This window comes from Gymnodraco acuticeps, unplaced genomic scaffold (genome assembly GCF_902827175.1).
Source record: "Gymnodraco acuticeps unplaced genomic scaffold, fGymAcu1.1, whole genome shotgun sequence".
Lineage (NCBI taxonomy): Eukaryota > Metazoa > Chordata > Actinopteri > Perciformes > Bathydraconidae > Gymnodraco > Gymnodraco acuticeps.
Window position 1 is genome coordinate 1,071,905 of NW_022990526.1, and position 20,335 is coordinate 1,092,239.

Below are 20,335 nucleotides of genomic sequence, written 5' to 3' on the forward strand. Positions count from 1 at the left end.
TCTCTTTTACATGAAGGTGTTCGCATCCATTGTCCTTCAGGAACAATAACGGCAATATCTGTGCACGACTACACACGTCAACAAACATCTAGTTACATTGTTCTGCATAGTGGTCTTTCTACAATAACAACGAGTGTCATTCTGCAAGGTGAGACACGAGCATTTGCTCAGACTGCCCAGTGTGTTTAATGGTTTCATTATGCAAATTCAGAGTAAGAAAATATGACAACCCATGCTTTAACTCGCCTCGAAACCACTCTTTTGGATTACCATACAACATCATATTATCCATGGCATTTTAAGGTGCTCGTTATAATTCCTTATTTTTATGAATGGAAATTGTTCATTCGTATCCAGTCATTTTTTGTATCAATCATTTGCACCATATCTTTTCTTAATTTGGCTGCCCATGGAGTTTGGTGCATGTAATTGCTAAGAGCTTCTGTTATCTGCGTTTCTTAAACACCCCAATATACATGGTCATATTACCAAGTAGAGTTTAACTAAACCAGAAACACTCAAAAAGACTTACATGTACTTTCAGTTGGAAACCTAAGACAAAGCTCAATATTCATTTATAATACATAGATTGTAAATACAGTGTACATTTAACCACTGGTTACATATTTATTAAGATGGAACTTGCCCAAAGTGACATGTTATCACCAGATGTATGCCTGCATGACTTTCTTTCTGTTAAATATAACATTTGAAAGTATTATTATTGCTGATTTAATGTATTAAATAGTGAATATCCTTTATACACGACTTTCTAAACATAGTCTCTAGTTACAGAAGCTTTATGATCATTTTACATCTAATAATAATCTCGGCGGGAAATAATAGGAGAGTAATCTAATAGAATTTAAATAAAGTGGATTTTCTCTGTCGGTTATCTGAGGTGAATGATGGTGTGTACCAATCGCCCCTGACACAATGGTCCCCCTAAGTTACTTAGCATAATCTGATATAAAGTAATTCTCTGCAAAACGATCTCTCTTATGAATCATGAGATTATAATGGCCTGCTGCACAGGTGTCATTGTTCTCTGTTGCGTCTCCTGTTCGCTCCTGCCTTCACTTTGCTCCAATAATGATAAATACACATCACACAGTCAACCACCAGGAAACATAAAAAAAACAATGGCAATTTACAGTATAAAGCAGCTTAGAATAATGAACTACAGTTTACCACAATATACATCTCAATCTAACATACATGCTTTATTTTAAATAAAAAAGAAAAGCATTTGATTTGACCTGATATGGTTAAACTTGCTGTCACATTTTCCAAACACTGGGATATGCTTTATCAGGTTTCATTTTTGCAAAATAACAAGAGGCTGGGTGCCATCTGATAAACAAAGATCAATTATTTCAAGTAGAAAAACATTTAAACCATTACTAATTTCCTCTGAAAAAAAGTGCTTATTATCCCAGAGCTCTGTTGGATGCTCCGGGGGATTTGATCATTTGCTCCGCTAACCAATCAGATCGATGGATTCCACAGAAGAGAAAACTTTAAGGCCTTTTTCTCAAAATGATGACTCGGTGACAGTCATTATATCATTTGACATATTTTGCTTAATATTTGGAGTAGAACAACAATCCTGATATCATTAGAAAGCTAGGAATATCCTCTTTCCAGCAGTGTATACAACTCAAAATGTGTGTCACATACTTTACCAAAGCAACATATCTGTCCAGACAACAATGTGACATCGGACATTACAAATATACATAACAAAATCAAAAATATTGTCATTGTGCCGGAATTCCACCTGGCACCCTATTGGGACTTCATTTGAGAATCGCTGACGTAGACAGACCCATCCATTTCATCAAAACATGACACAATAGTTTCATTTTGATACACCAGTCTTAAAGAAAACGCTTTTCTACCTGCTGGGAAACTCAACCATAGAATAGAGCACTGGTTTCCAAGTTATTTAACAATAATATTATCTACTTTTTGGTGTTTTATCATTTTAAATGTAATATGGGATTATTGACGGATACCTTGTCGTTGATATTAGACAAGATAATCAGTTGAATTACTTTGAAAAGTAATTGCCAATAAAAACAATAATTAGTTACGGCAATATTTATCAATCTTGGAATTAAAAATCAATTAAAATCAGTTGAGTAAAGATATATGAGCCTAAGATATTCACCAGTGTATTTAAATCATCACAAATCCAACACACCATTTATTATAATTTGCATTTAATTGTTTTTCATCTTGTATTCATCAAAAATAATATTCCAAAGACACATTTGACAATGTATCTTTGTTTTTTCCCTCTTAATTGAGTTTTATATCCTTCCATAATGACTTTGCTTGTCAGAGATGGATGACTTTACACTTTATGTAGCTGTGATTTATGCCATGATTATGAATGATAAATGCATGCATCTATACACAAACTTATACGCAACACTTTCTGAATGTTTTCCTTTGTTGCTCTGAACTCATCACTCATTTCTCCGTCTCTTTTTCTCTCTCAGAGCTCAGGAAGTGTTCCGTCAGGCGATGCGCTCCCAGGTTGTCCGCTTGGAAGTAGTTCCCTCCTCCAACAGAGAACGCTATGAAAAGAGTTTTATTGGTCAGCTGATTGGAAACAATGCCGGTCCAGACAGCAGCCCTCGGGTGGCCAAGTCCAAACCACCGCCTCCCCCCATCAAAGCCAAACCTGTGTTCAAGCCCTCTGAGAATCCAGCCATGCGATTGGCAGAGGAAGCTGCCTCCACAGAAGCTGCTGTTAGTGTAAGTTCTCTGCTCCAAGTCAACTTGACCTGAGATAAGATCAGATAAACCTTTATTGATCCACGCAGGGGAGTTCAGGTGTCGCAGCAGCAACAACGAGGAAACAAGGAAACACAGCATGGTTTAGAAAGTTATACAAGTTGAGATAAACTCAAATGTTGTTACATTGAATATAAAGAAACAATCGGATCGTTACATAATAACATCATATTCAGATTATCCTTAATTAATCAAATGTTTTTAACAACATTGAACCAAAAGTATCTATATTTGTAGGCTTCTTGATTAGCAACAGGAAGAAACTGACTGAAGTCGATGTTATGTCTGTTTGCCGTATGCTTTAGACACAGTTTTTAAAAACACATAAAAGCATTACTGCCTCCCCAAACCTTCCTCCCTTAAAACTTAAGAATTCTTTAGGTATGAAAATGCCTTGATTTGACATGTTGTTCCCCAAATGATTTGGCATGGCTTGTAATGTCAGCTTTTGCACACAGTGTATCTTTAATTTAGAGTTGTTGTATGACTTTAAATTCTGTCTGTGTATTTTCAGTTTGCACAAACTGAATCAATGAAACATTATCTTCTTTAGTTTACTTCATCTTTTGATTTGATTTCAGTCTTTCTTATCCAAACTGATTTACTTGTGTCGTTCACATCACCATGGTGACATGGCTGACATTTGAAAAACATATGGCACAGATGCAACAGTTGCTTAGCAACAGCTCAGCATCACCTTATTTTCTTAAAAAGGGATCTGTTGATCTATATTCTGTTCTAATGACGTGAAAGCACAGTTTCAGAACTAATGAGCATGTTGTCCAGGTTCATGCACACTACGGTGTGGGTTATAACAGGCTTTACTTTCACTTTGAATTAGAATATGAAATGAATCCCGAGTGAATGGCTTTTGTACCAGTTGCTCCATTTAAAAACACAATAACATAAAGGATAGGTACAAAAAGAGAGAAATAGAAAATGAGTAGTAAAATGTGTTTTTTTCTTTAATTTTCCTGTTAAATGATGATCAATACATCGATAACGATATGTCATAAATAACTGCAAGTTGCCATCACATTTTCAACAACAAATTGATACAAAGTTTTCGAAGGTTAGACAAACAACAACGAAAAACCCATTACATTGTATATGTAATGAATAATAAACAATATGACGAGGATCAATCATCAGCTCACAGGTTTAGAAACTATGCATTTAGAATGTGACAAATGGGGCATTTAGAATGAAAATGTCAAAAACAAAGCAGCCTGTCTTCTCTAATGTTTTTAACAGCCGTTAAATGATGTACTTAAATGCTCAACGTTCTCAACCTAGACACCCAAGGGAAGGAGTGAGAGCCCCTCTCTTAAGAAAGGACCTGTTCTCTCAAGCCTGGTGACCAATAAGAAAGCAGGACGAAAACTGAGGATCGATCTGAAGAAAGGTGAGGAACACACAGCTACTGACGACTCATACCAGTCTCTCTCTTGATGCAGTTCCTCAATCCCTCCTTCAAAATATCACACTTAGTTATTCAAAAGAAAGATGCATATTATTTTCCATCTGTGTACAAATGTAGACTGTTTTTTGGGTAAACAAATGGCCTGCCATAATGTTATTGCTGCAAATGTAGTTGTGTGTGTTGGATCAGCACATTGCTTTCAGAGATTGAGGAAGAACAAAGCAAAACCAAATATGTTCACCTCCGTGTATCAGATTTGATTGGATTAGATTTGAACAATGCTACTTCATTATTTCCAAAGGGGAATCCTTCTTTTTACAGCAGCATGTTAACAAGGCATTTCACATGAGTACATATATACATATCAACACTAGAAATATATATATCTGTAGAGTATCTATAGAATACACATTATACAGAATAATTAGGAATACACTTATAGACCAACCTATTACAACAAAATATATAAATATACAGGATATATATTTAACAAGTAGTTGCAGTTTTTACTATGTTATTCAAGAGGAAAAAAGGCGTTTTCTTTTTCCTAGACATTTTCTGAATTTGTTAACCCTCCTATTTTTTAAATGCACATAATGGACCCTCGTTAAGCACAATGCTGTTCTCCCAGCATTGTGCTTATTTCTCCAAAGCTTCCTTTCTCTGTTCTCCGGCCCCCTCTGCTTCCCCTCATCCTTCCTTTCTCCATCTTCCTGATTCCCTCTCTTCAGGGTCTATTAAGTCTTTATTGATCTGTTCATTTCTGCTGATATGAATTCATACCGGACCAAACTGCTGACTTGGCTCTGCTAAAGAGACCCGATTAAATGAGGTCTATAAAACACACAAGTCTCTGTGTGTGTGTGGTCTCTTTTGTGAGTGCTTTCACACACGTCTCTGTCTGTGTGTGTGTGTGTGTGTGTGTGCATGTGTTTTTCACTGATTGTTATTTTAATCTTCATCACGTCTCTTTCCAGAACATTCACTCCCTGTTTCCGCCGTGTTGCACTCATTTCTCTTTTACCTTTTCCTCATCTCTTCCTCGTTTCTTTTTTCTGTATACCTCCTCTCTGCCCCACAACTGAACCCATGTTTAAAGCCTTCACACCTGCAGATACTCTAGCACCAGCTATAGCTAAAGGGTTTACACACACACACACACACACACACACACACACACACACACACACACACACACACACACACACACACACACACACACACACACACACACACACCGAAGGCTTTTAGTTATCACGCTAACAATATGTAGTCAGGAGCTGAGTCAACAACACAGTGTTGTTGAAGTTCTCAGGAGTATTTTATTGTGTGTGTGTGTGTTGGAGGACATATGGACATATTTGAGAACTCAGAGATCACTCTCAGAGCTTCTGGGAAACACATTTGGAGGCAGGTAGTGAACAGCTATACAGGATATTTGTGTGGAGACAGGCTTAGTAGTGATTCTTATGCTTCTATAGTCAACCTTTATACTCAGTCACATTTCTTCGTTTGTGTGTGTGTGTGTGTGTGTGTGTGTGTGTGTGTGTGTGTGTGTGTGTGTGTGTGTGTGTAGGTTCAGAAGGTCTGGGTTTTACCGTTGTAACCAGAGATTCTTCCGTCCACGGTCCTGGTCCTATTCTGGTCAAAAACATTCTGGCACGTGGAGCCGCTGTCAAAGATGGACGCTTGCAGTCTGGAGATCGCATTCTTGAGGTAAAGGGTAGCTTACTGTTAGCATTCATGAAATCATGACAACAAGAGATACAGATAAAGGTAGATCTGCCAAAGTGGGTGAGCAGCCGATCAGTCATGTGACCAAACAAATACACACATGCCGCATAATGGTGTTAACGATGCACACAGCGGCAAACACATAAACATCAAAGCCACACTCTCAGTTATGAAATACTGTAAAGTACTTTACTTGAGTATTTCCATTTCATGCTGTTTCATGGTCCTACTGACCAATATTGTTCTTTTTACTCAACTACATTTTCCTGACGGCTTTGGTTACTAGTTATTTTATAGCTTCATTTCTAAGCTAAAATAAAATACAAATAAACTGATAAATTAACTTTGATATATTAATAAAGGTTAAGATATTCAGCAGCAGTATACAAAGTAAATGAGTTTCGTATTTAGCGGGTGCTACGAACAAATGAATGCATCAATAGTCATATTCCAGTCATTTCATGTATTTGATTTTCAAATAGGCCTTTACACACAGTAAGTACTTTTACTTTTGTACTTGAGTAAGATTTTGAATGCAGGACTTTTACAAATGAAAAGTATGATTATGCGTCATGTCATCGGTTTGGAAGTTACTGAACGTCAATGAAGAAGACATCAACAAAATTACACTTATGCTGATAATGGTGATGTATTGACTTTCTGTTTGTATGTGTGTGTTTGTGTATTTAGGTCAACGGTGTGGATACCACAGGTGTGGGCCAGGAGGAGCTGGTGTGTATGCTCCGCAGCACGCGACAGGGAGAGAGTGTGTGTCTTGTGGTCCTACGGCAGGAAGACATGTTCCTGCCCCGAGAGATGGTAAGAACCAATCACAATGCTGCATTATCAGCCAATGAAACAAGATGTTGATTGGCAGGTCAGTGGCTAGTTAAACAATAGAAGAACTACTTAGGACAGGCGTACGCACAACTACATGAACCAGTTTGCAAATGTCCACTCCCTCTAATTATGCGGTTTCTCGTCCAACCAACAGGCTTGCCTTGATGATGCACAGCTCAGCAACCTATAGGAAATCGTCTTGTTATACGCAATATTATAATAATATTTTCTGAATTATTTTGAAAGATAACACATTTGCAGTCATGTTTTCTCTTACCACGCAATCATGTAACACAGCATTTCATAGAACTCCATTGTGATTGAATGAAACGAGACCATTGTAAAGCTTCTTCTTGATATTGGTAAACCATTTTGGGTAATCTTTCCTTTGCACTTGTTTCTGCTGAATTTCATCACTGTTTTCATTAATAAACACTTCTTTTATTCACCTTTGTTCTATTCTTCCATGCTTTGTCCTTTAATCTAACGTTGCATGACCAACCACTATGCATGTTTGTTTTCGCTCTCTTTAGACTTTTTCCAATCCCTGCTGTTGTTCGCTCTAAAAATCTATAAAAAAAAACAATTAATGAATGTTCCTTATTGAAATATATTCTGCTTTCACACTTAAGCATGTAGAGAAAGTCTGTAGCTCTTTGTCATTCACCTGAAAGGTGTTGTACTCTTGGAAGTGGTTCTTAAAGTGAGCTACCTAAAGTGAAATATTGATCATATGTTCAATTATTTGTTTTTTTTAATAACGTTTCACCCACTAGCTAGATTCAATATTTAAGTTTTCAAATATTCAAAAGTTACTAATATGACAACTCGTATGCATGTTATATTGGGTGTATATCATCCTATGAAGGGAGGCCATGGTCTAAAAGAGTTTGGGAACCACCGCTCTAATTCAAAACTTAATTTTTCCCTTCAACTTTGAAACCCGTATTTACACTTGCACAAACAGCATAACAACAAGTCTTGCTCTGTAAAACCACAAGACCTTATTTTATAATTTAGCCAGACTTACTTTTGTCTTCCCTCCACCTATCACTCATGTCTTTGGTTCACTGTATTTTATTCTTTATATGTTCACTTCTCTGTGTTTTTTCCCCTTTGTGTCTCTTTCCGCACTTATCGACTGGTGTTTCCTTAAAGGCTGCATGGAAGTTCCACACACACACACACACACACACACACACACACACACACACACACACACACACACACACACACACACACACACACACACACACACACACACACACACACACGCTTGCGACCCTGAGCCCCATAGGAAATTCTGTTTCTGCAGACAGGAAAAGGAGAGGTGTGTTGGGAGTGTGTAATGTACATGTGTTAACATCTCGGATCATTGGTGAGTATTGTATCTAGTCCAGATGTCCAGTTTCTTTTTGTACGCATGTCTGAACTCCATGGCAGTCTTCTTTGTCTACTTATCATGATGTTACGTGTGTTCTTTCAAAACCTCTCTCTGACAGTAGCACTTAGTAGTACTTTGTCTACTTCCAGACTGTTTCATGGCAAACAATACTAGAAAGCTGCAATGAAGCACATTTGAAAGGGGTGTGAATCTGTGTGATTGTTTCTTTAATCTGGGGGAAATAATGATCACTTTCTAAATCTAAAATAGGTGTTTGACTGATGAACTAATTAGGAGAAAAATGACAGTTAAGTGCTAATGCTTATACATTTAACTGAGGTTTCTACATTATTTGCTGCTAGCATATATGGCTTATGACATTATACTATATTTACAAAATCCCTCTACCTCACTACCTGAAACCATCCGCCTCATAAACACCTTTTCTGAATTATCCGATTATACTATTAAATGGTCTAAATCAACCCTTCCTCCACTCTCATCTAATAGCCTTCTTTTCTGCGTACTGGTAATTGTACTTACTTAGGAATCAACATTTCCCCCAGGCTGACATAATTAGTACATCTGAACTTCACCCCACTTCTCAAAACAATAGAAGACAACCTTCAACGTTGGATGAATCTCCCAATATCCCTTATAGGCAGAATTGCAACAGTCAAAATGACCATACTCCCAATGATAAATGACCTATTCTCAATGATCCCTATCAAACCCCCACCCACTTGGTTCAAATCTATAGACTCTGCCATCTCAACATTTTACTGGTAAACACAAAACACCTAGAATCAAACTATCTACTATTCAAAAACGCAAGAGTCAAGGTGGCTTAGAAGCACCAAACGTTCTGCATTACTTCATTGCCCAGCAACTACAATACATTTACAAATGGACTAATCCTAATCATTCCGACACCTCCTGGTTAGACATTGAACAAACATTGTCCAAAGATATTCAGACTTACCGTTCATAAGCCACCCCATCATACGTCATCCATAATAATAATAATACATGGGACTTTTATAGCGCTTTTCATGAAACTCAAAGACGCTTTGACAGAGAGTTAAGAACAATAAAGACAAGAGAAAACAAAACAAACAAAAAAAAATAGATAACAAAGAAATACAAAAAGAGATAAACAAAACAGAAAATAGGGGGGAGGGGGGTGGTCAGTGGTTGAATGCAGTGTTGAACAGGTGGGTTTTGAGTGATGTTTTGAATGCTGTGAGGGAGGAAGAATCTCTGATGGATTGGGGTAGTGAGTTCCAGAGGGTGGGTGCCGCAACGGAGAAGGCTCTGTCGCCCCAGGACTTGATGTTGGTCCGGGTGGGGAGGGACAGGAGGTTGGCAGTAGCAGAGCGGAGGGAGCGAGTGCTTCAAAAACCCTGCAATAGCCACAACTCTGAAAGCCTGGTGGACATTTTACGAATTAACACAATTTCACCCACCGAACACACTCCCATCTGGAACAATCCTGACTTTCTAATAAACAGAAAACCTTTACATTTCAAATCATGGATTGCCAAAGGCATCACACACCTCAAACATATATTTCATGAACACAAGTTAATTCCATTTTCTGATTTGGTCCAGAAGTACGGCATCAGGGAACATCAATATTTATAATATTTACAACTCAAATCATCCATTCAAACCAAAGTTAACAGCAAAACGTTGAACTCTTATCCCCCCTCAGAAATATTCCAAATCAAATTAAGAATAAAACTGCTTTCAAAAATATATATATAAATTAATTTATTCTGCAGACTTAACAATGTCCATCCCCTCAAATAAATGGGAAAAAGATCTACAGATCACCGAGCGCCGACTTCTGGTCTCAAATCTGCAGAAACATCTTCTCCATATCAGCCAACACCAACATGCACCTCATACAATATAAGATTATTCACAGAGTGCACTACACAGGTGAAAGGATGTTTAAAATGGGTTTTGTAGTTTCTCACATCTGTCCTCATTGCTCACTTAACACCACAGACACCTACATGCATGCCACATGGGAATGCACACCAGTTAAGCCATTCTGGCATAACATCACTGACAACCTCTCTCTTTTGCTGGACTGCCACATCCCTCTTCTTCCATCCCTTTGTTTACTAGGAGACATTTCCAATGTGAACATCAACATTACATCAAGTAGAATTCTGTCCATAGCCCTAATCATTGCAAAAAAAACTATCCTCATTAATTGGAAATCACGACACAAAAGCAATATCACAATTTGGAAAAACCTGCTTATAGAATACATTTCAATGGAAGAAGTATCTGCTGGCATAAAACAACAAACCAATGATATTGATGCAATCTGGAACCCATTTATTGAAACATTTAATTAATAATCCTCAATCCGATTTCACCCACCACCCCTTTCTACTTCTTTAAGGTAATGCTACTATTTATATCCCCCCCCTTCCTATGATATATGACTATTAACTAACTATATTAATAACTATTATTGTTACTCATTTCATTTTAATTATAATTTTGTCATTTATTACTCTCTTTTTGTCCAATCCCCCCCCCCCCACACACACACACACACACACGCGCACACACACACACACACACACCGTTTTTGTTTTCTTTTTTTGTATATTTTGTTATTTGTCTTGTATACTTGTAAATGCTCCTTATTAAAAAAAAGAATAGTCAAATCACATCTATAATCAGAAAAAATACTCCATACACATTCAGAACCGGAGTACACTTGGAAATCGACTTTACAGGCAGAACAGAGATTCATTATCAACAATACAATGTCATTTATACATTTGTACACTTACGACATGTCCAAATTGCACTATAGTGTTGCTGGTTTTATTTTCCAACTTGACAAGATTTTAAATTTAAGTTGTTTTTTGTAAAATGTCACCATATGGGTACTCCACCAAAATATACCTCACCCGCCAGGAAACAGAACCCCCTTTAGTCCTGTATTATTCATACACACGCTCAGGGAAAGAAATGTCCTAGTATTGTCCTTGGGTATACACAATTACACACCGAAACATCTCCCATAGGTAAAGTATTGTCTCCATCTATTTGGAGGTCTGCTTAAAACCAACCAACGATTCAAGGACACTGCTGCAGTTTGACTGTGTTTATAGATGTGTGACAGCAATTGGGTATGTTGTGTTTGTGTGTTCAAGGAAATACATTTCGTATTGTGAGAGGCATTATTTATTTTGTCTTAGCTTTAAGGATATTTTGTTAGTCAGGAGATGCAGGTTCTCGGTCTGAAACAAAGCAAACAAGATTGATTTGACTGCAACTGCATAGTACATGCAGAACTAAGGCCTTTATGCAAACAATTGTCAAAACCTAATTATTTCATGATGTCAGAATTCATTTGAGCTAATCTGTGTTTAATTGTATGATTCTTAAGAAGTGTATCTCTCCTACTGCAGATATCCATAGATTCGCAGTGTGTCAGAAAGACCTTTTGGCTTTCTTCATTGCAACAGTGATACTGCTAATATACGTGTTGGGGATATCTAAATACATTCTTTAAATGTGAGAACTAGAGTTTCTGCTGCTGTTGCTGAATTTAAATTAATGATAATGCAAATTATATTTATGTCAAAGTAGGACCGATGGAAACATGTATAAAGAAGATGTATTGGTCGAAAGGCAGACTGATGAGGCTCTAGTCCCGTCACCCTGAAGTGAGGAATGAGTATGAACGATGAATGGATTTACTCTTCATTGCAGTTTAGTGTGATAACTGATAAATGACATGGGTAAGCTGCAGTTTCTCATAAGCACGCTTAGCTCAGCTTAGTACATCATTCTAGGTAGATGATTGATTTTGCGAATGAAGATATAAAGAATGTCCCTTAAATAAAACTGAATTTTCTTTTGGAAAAGTGCTGTTGAGGAGGTTGGGTAAAGAAGTCTGAGGAAAGAAGCTGCTCTGTAGTTTGGTGTTATGGCAGCGGATACTTCTATATCACTTGCCAGACGGCAGCAGGGTGAACAGGCTGTTACTTGGATTGATATTGTCTCTTAGTATACCATCTTAGAAGTGGGCATAGTCCCAGTGGTATCACTCATTGGTTTGTGGGCTACCAGTTTATAGCCTTACATTTGGTTTTTTCAGCCGTTAGCATCTTTTTTTTTATAGTATAGCCAAACATTGAACAAAACACAAGACAACAAAAAAACACAGACAACATCAAGTCTGGACAACACGGTGGCAGAGACCTGTCAATCACAGGGTAGTGATACCCTAAAGCAGGGGTTCCCAACCCCCGGTCCGCGGACCGGTACCGGGCCGCGGAGGTGTTACTGCCGGGCCGCGAAATAGCTGTGAGTTTAACGTAATATTTGCAGAATTATAAATATATAAAAGTATTTTATCATAATATTTTTTTTAAAAAGTGTTTAATTTTTGCACCTATACCAGTCATTATTTCATCCAGTAGCCTGGTTAAACTTTCACTAGAAAACTGTTAAAAATGCCATGGCTTTTATGATGTTCCGAGGGATTCGGCGGATCAGCTGGTCTCAGCCTCTCGTGCACATGAGAAAGTTACCGGTGCGCCAAGTAGGAAGAGGAGCGCACAGGAGACAACCGTTTAATTGCAGACTGTTATGTTTATGTGGGGAAATGGCAGTGCATACATTATTTGAGATATATTTCAAACTCGGACTTCATTTTAAGGACATGTCGGCCAGGGGTGTAGAGCTATTTGTTTAAGCACCGGATTGGCAAAACAGCAGAGTAAACCAGTCTGCCTTGATCTATGAATTCATGTCCGGGACTCTCGCGGTATCTGCTGCCCGCAGCTGTTTTGTAGAAGGAAAACCTCCTTCACTTCATGAAATGGCTGCAGCATCAGGAGGCAGCGGGACGTATACTCCGCCTCTGAGAAGTGCAGCACCAGCGCGCCGAGAGCTGTGCCTTTTTACGCACCGCCTTCGCTGTGTTTACCTTCATCAAAACAGCTTAAGAGTGACTGCAGGCTGCTACGTGTTAACCACACACACCTCTACACACATCGAACTGCCCGATTACTCCCCCTTTTATTAGTTTTATGAAGGAGATGTCCAGTTACCAAGGCGCATGATATGTGTGTGTGAGTATGTGCTCTGCTCAGCTCAGTGTGTTCGGTGTGTTTGTGTCTGTCCGACACCGGCATTTGTTTTCAAATGACCATGAACAGTAATTTACACACATCTGGCTAAATCCATAGGTAACCTATATGCGGGTGTTCCCAAAATAAATTAGTTTAATCTTAATCTCGATGTAGTGCTAAATGCTGTCGGACGTGCACCGGAACGAACGTCACTATCATAATATCTTCTGAAAACAAATGCCAGTCACACACACCAGAGATGGGTACTCGAGTTTGTGACTCGGACTCGAGTCGCACTTAAGTCGCACACACAGAGACTTCAGACTTGACTTGGACTCCTGCTCAAAAGACTTCGGACTCGACTTGGACTCGTGTTTTGGGACTCGTGAACAATCATTGTGTTTTCTATTTTTGGCGTATTAAAGGTGGGGTAGGTAAGTTTGAGAAACCGGCTCGAGATAGCTAGAATTTGAAAATACACAACCGGAGAAAATCTGCCACTTCCTCACAGAGCCCCTCCTCCAACACACACGAACGCGCACATGACCAATGAGGGCACGAGATAAGTTTGTGCCCCGATGGAAGGCTGACAGGCAGGTAGGCCATCCAGTTACTTTAGCCGGGCCGGCTATCGGGATGTTAAGAGCATTCCATGGAATATAACAAAAAGTGTATCTCGAGCCGGTTTCTCAAACGTACCTACCCCACCTTTAACATTAACATTAACATCATGGTAACACCATGGCGACCGGTGGCACACCTGCAGCTGTACCGCTTGTAATTAGGTTAAACTATAAAAACTTCGAACAAAACGCCGGCGGCACCAACAAAAGGAGCGCACACTGCAAAGTCTGCAATATTAAAATCGAGGATGCTGGTGCAACAACGTCAAATTTCATCATGCACTTGAAAACTCACCCGGAGAGGTCAGTCACATTAACGCATATGGACGGTTAGCAAACATGTTTAGCTCAGCATCAGCTATGTAATGTTAACTTAGCTTGCTACTAGCTTTGTAACTGAATATTTGAAAAGATGAGTGAATGTTTGCTTGTCACACTTGTTTGCGTTGAGTGGCGTTGACATCCAACTCTTGACTTGACATAAAAAAGGTCGGTAACGTTAATCATTAGGTTCCGCTGCCACTATCTACTGGCTAACGTTAAACGTAGAAAAATACATAGTTACATACATAAATACATCTGTCGGTTTATAGGCAGGTTACAGGTTTATTGTTGACCACGTAACGTTAATGTTACAGGTTTATCAGGTTACCATTACACTGGGTTTGAGTGAGAGGATAGATGAATATGTTTATTTATAGTAGACTTAAAATATGTCATTAGAGACCCAGTGTAATTAAACAATACGGTTGCAGAGGTCAAATTTTAACATTTTTGTCCACTGGCCAAATGGCTAGCCTAGTGAATGTTGAAATGTTACCAGCCACTCAATAGATTGCCATTGTTATTTTTGGCTGGTGCGTGCAACATACAGTACCAGCCACTTGCATGATTTACCAGCATTTGGCTGGTAAATGGTGTTAATGGTAGATATCTCTTTTGGAACAGGTCATGTTTTAATATCACCAGTTCAGTATATTTCAGATTATATTGCAGCAATAGTTTTTTAGTTGCAAATGGCACAGAACAAATGTTTACTTTGAAGTACTTTTAACACAGTTTCCCTGCGGGGGATTAATAAAGTATTTGTGATACTGATTTCTGATTCTGAAGTGTTTTGCTTATAAGTTGTTTGCATTTAGCTAAAGTGTGATGTTTTTCCTCATATTGCATTGCAATAGCCTGTTTAAAGTGATCATATAACAAACAACTAATCAGTACTGATACTGTATGCTAATAGATATAGGAGTGATAATAATACAATAAATGCTTTGAATTTCTTAGATATAGCTGTGCAGTATTCTTAACAGACTGGATAGCAGCAGACAATAGAAGGCTTATTACAACCAGAAGAGACATGAGACTTTTATTTTTTAGAGACTTGAGACTTGACTTGGACTCGTGACCAAAGACTTGAGACTTGATCAAGTCTCACCCCACAAAGACTTGAGACTTGACTTGAACTCGTGACCAAAGACTTGAGACTTGACTTGGACTTGCAAAAAAAAACTTGTGAACATCTCTGACACACACACACACACACACACACACACACACACACACACACACACACACACACACACACACACACACACACACACACACACACACACACACACACCCCTCCTTCATAATACGCCTTCTCCTTGTTTTCCCATGATTATCTGTAAATCATACAAACAAAACCAAAACGTTGATTTATCTGTTTTCCCGTTTGGTTTAAAAACTGAATAACGTCGGTTTTTTGGTTTTCCGTTTTTCCTAAAAACCAAAAAACGACACCGGTTCTTTTTTAAACATTAATATGTTTTGGATGCATATTGTTCTAGTATGTGTTCAGGCTGTTACATACAATTAGACTCTTTTTTTTTTTTTTTAAATTAACAAAACCAATACTTGTGAACAATTGTTGAGAAGGACTGAACAGTGTAGGAGGTGATGGTGAAGAAGTCAGAAATGTCTTTTTGGAAGTTTTTGCAATGTTGTCATGTGTCTTTAAATAAGACACATGAGATGAATCTGAATCCGTTTTTTGGTTTAATGCCTTTTTTGGTTAGCATTGCAAATCAATCCCTTTTACCGCAGTGTTTGTATTTTCACACCTCAAAGTCGAGCATAAGCCTGGGGATATTATCACACCTTACCAACTGGCATGGCACTCAAGTTTATGTTTCATATCAACATTCAAACTTCCATACAACTGTGCCAACTCTGTTGTAAACATCTCACTGCTACAGAGCACGGCAATACACAATACGATATGAAATAAAATACAAATTCTGTGCTCACTTCAAACGAGTTTCATTTATATCACTTCAAATCTCAAAGTCTTTTATGGTTGTTGAGAAAAAGTGACTAGAAAATGTTTTCATATTCTAACTTTGTGTAGCTTTTTTAATTCAATCTTTGCTAAAGACAACATTGCTCATACCATAATGTGTTAACAAACTAAAGGCAGTTACAGGCTACAACACTCATCATTTCCTAAAGGTTATGTTTAATAGTTTAACATTGTTATTTTGTATAACACATAAACATTTCTAACATTAATACCTTGTTCCAACAGCCTTTAAACAGTGATATGGCTACAGGGTTTTTTTTCCTAATGATTTGCTGTGAAGCTCTAAGCCAGCTTGTCGGGGTTAGCGGAGAGGAAACAGAAGAAGGATGATGATGAAATGATGGAAGGATCTTGTCTATCTTCTCCTCCCCCTCTTCCGTTGTCTCATTTTTAGCCCACCATCTGGTGTTGTCTGCTAATGTCTGTGCTCGCTGTAGAACAAAGACATTACACCACACATACACACACACACACACACAAACACACACACACACACACACACACACACACACACACACACACACACACACACACACACTTCCTCAAAGTCACAAAGCCTCTCGGTGTCATACACTTATATTCATACAAATTCCACAATATAACAAGTACATCCACCTGCTGTATATACATATATACAGTGGGGCAAAAAAGTATTTAGTCAGCCACCAATTGTGCAAGTTCTCCCACTTAAAAATATGAGAGGCCTGTAATTTTCATCTGAGGTACACTTCAACTATGAGAGACAGAATGGGGGGAAATAATCCAGGAAATCACAGCTAAGCAGCTTGGTGTGAATAAATCAACTGGGAGCAATTATTAGAAAATGGAAGACATACAAGACCACTGATAATCTCCCTCGATCTGGGGCTCCACGCAAGATCTCACCCCGTGGGGTCAAAATGATCACAAGAACGGTGAGCAAAAATCCCAGAACCACACAGGGGGACCTAGTCAATGACCTGCAGAGAGCTGGGACCAAAGTAACAAAGGCTACCATCAGTAACACACTACGCCGCCAGGGAATCAAATTCTGCAGTGCCAGACGTGTCCCCCTGCTTAAGCCAGTACATGTCCAGGCCCGTCTGAAGTTTGCTAGAGCATTTAGATGATCCAGAAGAGGATTGGGAGAATGTCATATGGTCAGATGAAACCAAAATAGACCTTTTTGGTAAAAACTCAACTAGACGTGTTTGGAGGAGAAAGAATGCTGAGTTGCATCCAAAGAACACCATACCTACTGTGAAACATGGGGGTGGAAACATCATGCTTTGGGGCTGTTTTTCTGTAAAGGGACCAGGACGACTGATCCGTGTAAAGGAAAGAATGAATGGGGCCATGTATCGTGAGATTTTGAGTGACAACCTCCTTCCATCAGCAAGGGCATTGGAGATGAAACGTGGCTGGGTCTTTCAGCATGACAATGATCCCAAACACACCGCCCGGGCAACGAAAGAGTGGCTTCGTAAGAAGCATTTCAAGGTCCTGGAGTGGCCTAGCCAGTCTCCAGATCTCAACCCCATAGAAAATCTTTGGAGGGAGTTGAAAGTCTGTGTTGCCCAGCGACAGCCCCAAAACATCACTGCTCTAGAGGAGATCTGCATGGAGGAATGGGCCAAAATACCAGCAACAGTGTGTGAAAACCTTGTGAAGACTTACAGAAAACGTTTGACCTCTGTCATTGCCAACAAAGGGTATATAACAAAGTATTGAGATTAACTTTTGTTATTGACCAAATACTTATTTTCCACCATCATTTGCAAATAAATTCTTTAAAAATCAGACAATGTGATTTTCTGGATTTTTTTTTTTCCTCATTTTGTCTCTCATAGTTGAGGTATACCTAGGATGAAAATTACAGGCCTCTCATCTTTTTAAGTGCGAGAACTTGCACAATTGGTGGCTGACTAAATACTTTTTTGCCCCACTGTATACGTTTTCCCTGCGGAACACAACGTCTCTGCTAACTTTGATGAAAGGTTCATTCGAGTGCTTTTACAGGAGGTTTGCAATTCACACATCAAACTTAGTCACATACTAGACCACAATTGGCTGATGCCAACAATCCAGCTTTTACTTACACTTTTAACTGAGATTTAAGATGAGCAGATAAACTTAATTATAATAACATTATTTATACTAACTTATAATAACAAGAACTAATTTAAAAATGTTCATATTGTACTACAATATACAACAATAATACATATATAAGTATTAATAACTATATACATTTTTAAAGCAATATTGGAACACAGTAATAATCCTAGATTGTACTACTAACTATTAGGTGGTGTGAGGATCTAAATTAGGATTGATTTATAGATGCAAAACACAGAAGCAAAACTAATATAGTGGGATTTCTGTCATTATATTAGTTTTGCTTCTGTGTTTTGCATCTATAAATCAATCCTAATTTAGATCCTCACACCACCTAATAGTTAGTATCATCATCTACCTCCTCTCCTTAATCACAAAAGTATAACAAATAGATGGATGGAATATAAAATAATTGATGAGGATATGAAAACAAGCCATTCACAAACACACTTGGACTACTAAAACCGAGGATTGAATAAAAGGTTTAAGTGTGATATCATCAAGCTTTGGAGCAGAGCCTGCTTTTGGCATTCAGTATGTGATGAGCTGTAAGACCGTCTTATGTCTATCCCTTTCCTCTTTTTTATTTCTTTTTTTTCCACAACAGGAAACATTCTCCTTAGTGCCAGATGCTCCTCACACACACCCTGTCATATTAAATCAGTAAACAGTTGGCAGCTGGTGACAGAGCACATATAAAACAAACAACTTTATTGAACAGTTTCTTCATTCTGATTATCCCTCATCCATCACTGCTGCAGCCTCTGTAGCCGCTTTCACACCAAATACTTTGCCGTACTCAGTTCCCAGCACTTATGGCGCGTTTCCACTGCAGCGGGTAGCCCCGTTTAAGCGTCCTTAACCGTCCTCAAGCGGCCAGGCCGGTTTTTGGTGGCGTTTCCATATAGCCTAGTACCGGCCAGCGGGTACTTTTTCCCTCTTTTTCCGGCCTCATAAAATCGTGGTTCCCTCAGACCAGGGCCAGGGCTGAACTAGTGACGTCAACACTCTCGACTGCTGATTGGTCAGAGAGAATCGGCACAAGATTGCGCGCGAGTTCATCCCTAGCGTCGCATATATATCTAGAAGCAAGCTTGCAGCATTTTATACACAGCATTTTGTAAACGGAGGAGCTACAAAAATGGCTACTTCTAAGAAAAGCACACCGTGGTCGACCGAGGAGGTGACGACGTTCCTACATCTCATTGGGGATGATCAAATCCAGCGGGAGCTCGACGGAACAACTCGAAATGTGAACAAAAACAAAGCCGATCGCCCCGCCTACACTGCGTTGCTACCCCAGGTCCTAAACTGTAATGGAAATGCGCCACGGCCTGGGCCGGCCAGCGAGGCAGCCCGAGGCCAGAGCGAGGACGCTTAGGGACGCTTAAACGGGGCTACCCCGCTGCAGTGGAAACGCGCCATTAGTATCCCCATGGAACTAAGAGCCGATCACGTTCACACCGGAATACGTTCCCTGAGGGAAGATTACGCAAATGAAGCCGCTGACGTCACGTCACTTTGCTGACGTCGCTTCTTCTTCTTCTTCTTCTTCTTCTTCTTCTTCTTCTTCTTCTTCTTCTTCTTCTTCTTCTTCTTCTTCTTCTTCTTCTTCTTCTTCTTCTTCTTCTTCTTCTTCTTCTTTCTTCTTCTTCTCTTCTTCTTCTTCTTCTTCTTTTCTTCTTCTTCTTCTTCTTCTTCTTCTTCTTCTTCTTCTTCTTCTTCTTCTTCTTCTTCTTCTTCTTCGTGCTTCGTGCTTCGTGCTTCGTGCTTCGTGCTTCGTGCTTCGTGCTTCGTGCTTCGTGCTTCGTGCTTCTTCTTCTTCTTCTTCGTGCTTCTTCTTCTTCTTCTTCGTGCTTCTTCTTCTTCTTCTTCGTGCTTCTTCTTCTTCTTCTTCGTGCTTCTTCTTCTTCGTGCTTCTTCTTCTTCGTGCTTCTTCTTCTTCTTCTTCGTGCTTCTTCTTCTCCTCCTCCA

The 20,335-nt window shown here is 39.0% G+C and overlaps 1 protein-coding gene across 1 annotated transcript in view; it reads left to right on the plus strand.

The window, feature by feature from the left end:
- LOC117553355 (partitioning defective 3 homolog B-like) overlaps positions 1-20,335 on the plus strand; it is a 268,259-nt gene that overhangs the window by 82,897 nt on the left and 165,027 nt on the right. Inside the window, 4 exon segments of the mRNA XM_034227236.1 lie at positions 2,508-2,766; positions 4,102-4,210; positions 5,805-5,944; positions 6,653-6,781. Coding sequence (XP_034083127.1) covers positions 2,508-2,766; positions 4,102-4,210; positions 5,805-5,944; positions 6,653-6,781 — 637 coding nt within the window.